General features: G+C 42.3%; 1 protein-coding gene across 1 annotated transcript; it reads left to right on the top strand.

Moving 5' to 3' along the window:
* The first annotated feature begins 1149 nt into the window (after positions 1-1149).
* Positions 1150-6033, top strand: slc5a11 (solute carrier family 5 member 11). The gene is made up of 14 exons (XM_056407878.1): positions 1150-1179; positions 1309-1413; positions 1519-1578; positions 1715-1819; positions 1953-2058; positions 2172-2252; positions 2337-2542; positions 3264-3399; positions 3617-3724; positions 3809-3959; positions 4549-4717; positions 4954-5169; positions 5492-5645; positions 5747-6033. Exons 1-14 carry the CDS (start codon positions 1165-1167, stop codon positions 5974-5976), a joined length of 1842 nt encoding a protein of 613 aa, XP_056263853.1. The 5' UTR covers positions 1150-1164; the 3' UTR covers positions 5977-6033.
* Positions 6034-6082: the final 49 nt, after the last annotated feature.

The raw sequence follows: 6082 nt of genomic DNA on the forward strand, positions 1-6082 counted from the left end.
TTAGAAAATAAATGATTTACATTTTAACTAAACCTTGTCTCACACAAGGTGACATTGGAGTTTGATCTTTTGACGTGGAAATACAACTTTTGTAACTAACACAAGATTCCCGGGATCATGTAGTTTGTGACAACTCTGCTCAAGGAAACACTGGATGACAACGTAGTGAAAGGTGAGTTTATTTTTCGGGTAATACTCTCCAATACACAACCTCAGGATAGTACGAGACTAAGTTGTAGTTATTATTTATCTGAAATGCTGGACAACCTCAATATGTATTGATTTTGTTTTCAAGTGAGACAAAGTGATTCATAAAGTGCTAAATATGTCTCTTCACATGCTGATAGAAGTGCAGTTTATAAGTATAGAATTAAACATGAACCCTCCTGTTATGTGGTGGGTCAAAGTTTGGAAATCTAGGAAAAATACATGCAAGTACTTTTTCTCTCTAAAACTTATTCTGCTTAACTTATTTAGTGTAATCAACGTAAAGAATTACTGGTTTATATTACAGAGATGATGTTCTGGTCAATTTGACCCGGCAGTGAAAGTGGAGGCTAAAAGAGGTCAGAAGTGTCAAGTTTAGACAATTTCTTTCTTTGTAAATGTGAGTCTTTCTTTCTCCCTCTCACGATGTTTAGAACACACACACACACACACACACACACCTGTTCAAAGCCCCATATATAAAGTTGTACACATTTCAAACTTCAAACTTTTGATTACTGTTCTTACTTTCAAGGTCGGGGAGAGAATGTGTTAATTTCTTTGATTCCACAAATGACCTTTGACATTGCAGAAGGTCGACATAAGATCAACATGGCTTCAGGCAGCAGGAATACCCTGGGCACTTTGGATATAGTTGTGCTGGTAGTCTACTTTCTGCTCGTTCTGGCTGTTGGCTTCTGGGTAAGCACAAGGGGGAAAAAGCTGTCTAATACCTTCACCGAGCATTTTTACACACCTTGAATGATCAACATGAACAACCATTGATGCAGCGGTTGGCGGGGCAGGCCTATCCCTCAGGTGGGGATCATGGTGTCTTCCTTGTAGTTCTCCTGGATTTGTATCTTTAAGATATTTCCCCTTTTTCCTTCTTTCTACCAGTCCATGTTCAGGACGAAGCGCAGCACGGTGGATGGATACTTCCTGGCTGGGAAGAACATGTCCTGGTGGCCAGTGAGTCAAACAAATTCTTGTTTTGTTTTGTTTTCACAGACTGGCAGACAAGCCTCACTAAGTCAGAGGCAACGTTTTCTTCAGGTCAAAGTGAAACCAATCCTAGTTCTGTCTCTTGTCTTTATTTAGGTGGGTGCCTCACTGTTTGCTAGTAACATTGGCAGTGGTCACTTCATCGGCCTGGCGGGGTCTGGAGCTGCTGCAGGAATTGGGGCCATTGCATTCGAGTGGAATGTAAGATATTTTATACGCTCAAGACGTGCTAATATAAAAACAAGTTTGATATGAAATGTTAAGCTGTATTCAAAGTGTGTAAAGCTCATATTTGATGTTGGACAGGGTATACTGATGTTGCTGCTGCTGGGATGGCTCTTCCTGCCCATTTATATCGCCTCCGGGGTAAACGATAAACATCACACACACTCACACACACACACACACACACACACACACACACACACACACACGTACTGACATATTTACTTGCTAATGTATTCCTGTATATATAATAATCGTTGAACTCTTTCATCTCCAGGTGATGACCATGCCAGAATACTTGCAAAAACGTTTTGGTGGTAGAAGAACACAGATATTTATAGCTGTCCTGTCCTTATTTATTTACATCTTTACAAAGATATCGGTACGATACTAATCCACAGTAATTATCACGTGTTTCTACACTGTAATCAATAGCTATATTTGTACTTTATTTAAATCTTTTGCATTCGTATTATCTTGTAACCACGTGTCCCGCTGTGGGTGTTTCCCACCAGGTGGACATGTATGCTGGTGCATTGTTCATTCAGCTCGCATTACAATGGAACATCTACTTAGCTGTGGTGGTGCTGCTGTCAATCACTGCTCTCTACACTGTAGCAGGTGACCTTTCTCCTTCCCTCGCCATTAAAAAAAACACCCTCACTCTTATTTCTCACTTAGACATTAGACATGTTGCTGTTTCCTGCTGTGTGTCACTGTGTGTTGTTTCATAGGCGGTCTGGCTGCCGTTATCTACACCGATGCGATTCAAACTGTCATTATGCTGGCCGGAGCTCTCACCCTGATGGTCTTCAGTAAGTCACCAGCCAGTAAGACACCAGCCCATCAGCGGCACCTTTGTGTTCCAGTTTATCTGATCCTGCTGTTCCCCTGTTGAGGCTTTACGGAGGTCGGAGGCTGGGAGGCTCTGATGGACGGATATCTAAACGCCATCCCTTCGATACGTGTGCCAAACTCAACCTGTGGCATCCCTCGAGATGACTCCTTCCACATATTCAGAGACCCTGTGAACTCTGACCTGCCTTGGCCCGGGGTCATCATCGGCATGTCCATCCCCTCCATGTGGTACTGGTGTTCTGACCAGGTGCGCTAATACAAATAAACTGTTTTATGTAGCACCATTTCTAGCAAATAAGAGCAAATGAAAGAATGAAGAATTACTACTGCAGCAATTAAATTAATGTCCGAATAGCAAAAGAGACAAATAAGATATCGCAAATTAGGATATATAAAATTAGGGTTTATGAAATCATTTCAACTAGATAATTTACTGGTACGCCTGATCTCAACAGGGAGGGATATTTAGAGAATATAGAAACCTGAAGTTGCCAACATGGATATAAACATATTTTTATTATGAATTTTACTTTTAAAATGTGACAAGGTCTTTCAACTACAATAGATGAAAGTGTAATGTAGTGCTCTGCCCTTTTGTTTCTGCTTACCCTCAAAAGTTTGGTTTTCTCATCTGAAAATCCCCATCTCAAGAATTTGGCATTTTTTGCTCCTTAGAGAAGTTCATCATTCCTTTAATACAATATCGAGGAATAGGTCACCAGCCAGCCGCAACCTGAGACAACTAAAGACAGGAGTGGTTTTCATGAGCATCTACAGTATTTTCTCCATAGTTCAGCACTTCTAATCTAATTTAATGAGTGCACATATAACCTGTATACCCTTAATATCTGTCAGACAGCAAATAACTGCAAACTATGTGTTTTTCTCATCCATTCTTATTAGAATGGGTCCTATTGAAATGTACTTAAAACTGCTTTGTAACTGAGGGTCCGCTGTGTTTCCTGCAGGTCATCGTGCAGCGCTCCTTGGCTGCTAAGACCCTGACCCACGCCAAAGGGGGCTCTCTCCTGGCTGCTTACCTAAAGTTTCTGCCTTTCTTTGTCATCATGCTGCCTGGCATGATCAGCAGGATACTTTACACAGGTAGAGTATGAAATGATTTAATTAATCAAGACAGCATCTGGGAAAATGTGCTTAATGTAAAAATATACATGACTCCTGTTAAATAGTATTTCTCGTTATAAATGTACTAAATGCGTATTCAGTGCTGAACGGACTGGTTGCATTAAGGTTGATGCGTTGAGTTTTAATTGATGTCTCACATTGTTTGAGTGCTGTGTGTTTGCGTGACATCGTGTAGATGACGTGGCGTGTGCAGACCCTGAGCAGTGTAATCGGATTTGTGGCAACCCAGTGGGTTGTTCAGACACCGCTTACGCCAAACTGGTCATGGAACTGCTGCCTTCAGGTGAGATACGTTCCCCTTGTTACACCTCCTGTCTACTCTCACCATACATATTGAATGTTAATCTCTGTGTGTTTCCCCTCACAGGGCTTCGAGGGTTGATGATGGCGGTGATGATTGCTGCCCTAATGTCCTCTCTGACCTCCATCTTCAACAGCGCCAGTACCATCTTCACCCTGGATCTATGGAAGACGTTCCGATCCCGGGCATCCGAGTGGGAACTTATGATTGTGGGCAGGTAAGTGACCAGCTGTGGACAGGCAGGCATCTTCCTGCAACCCAAAATATGGACCTGGTTGCCGCACGTAGCCTGCAACAGCAACATGTCAAGAACGTTCAACATTATTTATTAATAATGATTATCATCATTATTTATGATAATGCTAGTTATTAAACTTAATCATCAACTTTCTAATTCTCATTTATTTATTCGTCTCTTTTCTCCAAGTCATCGGACATACCTTCACACACCTCTGGTCACAGCTATTCACATACAATACGACTATATGACACACCTACGCAGCACACTTTCACACTCACTTACAATACTCCCACTAACAATAACAACCAACAATCTGTACAATAGTCAAACATAACATCTGTGTCATATGTCTTTTGGCAATGTCTCTATACTTTGTTACACCTTTGTCTGTTTGATTAACCAAAAAGAAAAGGAAAAAAGGGTTTAACATCCTGCATTTAGTTTAATAATTACTTCACCAGATTCTCTCTCTCTTACAAACACACACACTTTTTCTAAGCTGTCCTGTAATCAAATCTTCAGTATTCCACACCTTGCAGAACTGAGCTGAATGGTTGTGCTGCAGGGTGTTTGTTCTCGTGCTCGTGGTCGTGTCGGTGGTGTGGATTCCTGTGGTCCAGGCCAGTCAGGGGGGGCAGCTTTTTATCTACATCCAGTCCATCAGCACCTACCTGCAGCCCCCAGTGTCCATCATCTTCCTCACAGGCTGCTTCTGGAAGAGGACTAATGAGAAGGTACGGTTGTATCTATGCTCAATGGTAAAATGGACCAAATTATTTCAGTCAGAATATTATTTATTCATTGAGACAGGGAACGAAAATAGTACAGAAGTATCAATGTTGTGGCATATTCTACATCAAGGCTGTTTGTATGTGCCCGCTGTTAGTTACCGTACTTATTAAACGTAAAATCAGAAATAATATTCATAATTATGAGGCAAAATGAGAAATCTCTGCTGCCACTTTTTCAGGGGGCTTTCTGGGGCCTGACTGTCGGCCTGTTGGTGGGCTGCACCCGCATGGCGTTGGACTTCATTTATCCTGCGCCCCTGTGCTCTGAGGAGGATGACAGGCCCGGGTTGTTGAAACACATCCATTACCTGTACTTCTCCACGTTGCTGTCCTTCATCACTCTGGTTGTGGTGGTGGTAGTCAGCCTGGCTACAGAGAAGCCCAAACCAGAGCAGGTGGAGTCCCTTATTCACTTTCATATTCTCTATAGTGCTATTTAAATATATAGCACTCATGGTGATCTTGATGGAGAACATTTTTTTCCTTTTTCTAAAATGTTCATTGTAAGCAGAACAATTGCTTTAGATGTATTGTTTCTCATCCAGAACATGTACATAACTGAAAAGTTTACGCAAAATGCATTTTGTTGCATGGAATTATTTTTAAAATGTGTTTTTTTTAAATCACATTTTCTATTAATGCTGCTGCACAAAAGAATGACAGCCTTGTTTTGCTGTAAATCACATCTGATTTTTTGCACTTTTTTCTTTTGAACAGATTAGCCGCCTCACCTGGTTCACGAGGTTCGACCCAGTGGAGTCCAGGGAGCAGGTCTTCTCGGTGGAGCGCAGCAATAGGAGCTTCGAGGAAACCACTAGTCAGATACATGCGATGGATGTCCCAGGAAGAGAGCAGGAGGGCAACAGGAAAGGTGGGTCTCTGTCCTGCATTGCAACTTTTTACCTTTGCCAGTCGGTGCTGCCGGTGAACACACCCTCTTCACTATTCACTCACGACTCTTCAACTCTTTAGACTCATCATCCGCATCCAGCGTCCAGAGCCAGTCCAGGCTGATGTCTGCCCTCTACTGGATATGTGGCATGGAGAGAGGGAAGGAGGGAGTTGGTGATCCTGTGACGGGTCCTGCACCTGAACAGGCGATCGGTTCTCTGGAGGAAAAGCCCCGACTAAGACTCATAGTTAACGTCAACCTCCTCATTTGCCTCTCTGCAACTGTCTTCCTCATCGGCTACTGGGTTTGAGAGGCCGCTCATGAGATTCTCAATGGACACTTACTTGTACGTGCGTGTGATTTTAAAAAAACGGTACATATTTCTTTCCACAGACTATGAGAGGAAATTCCACTTC

The sequence above is a fragment of the Pseudoliparis swirei genome, chromosome 23 (genome assembly GCF_029220125.1).
Source record: "Pseudoliparis swirei isolate HS2019 ecotype Mariana Trench chromosome 23, NWPU_hadal_v1, whole genome shotgun sequence".
NCBI classification, from domain to species: Eukaryota; Metazoa; Chordata; class Actinopteri; order Perciformes; family Liparidae; genus Pseudoliparis; species Pseudoliparis swirei.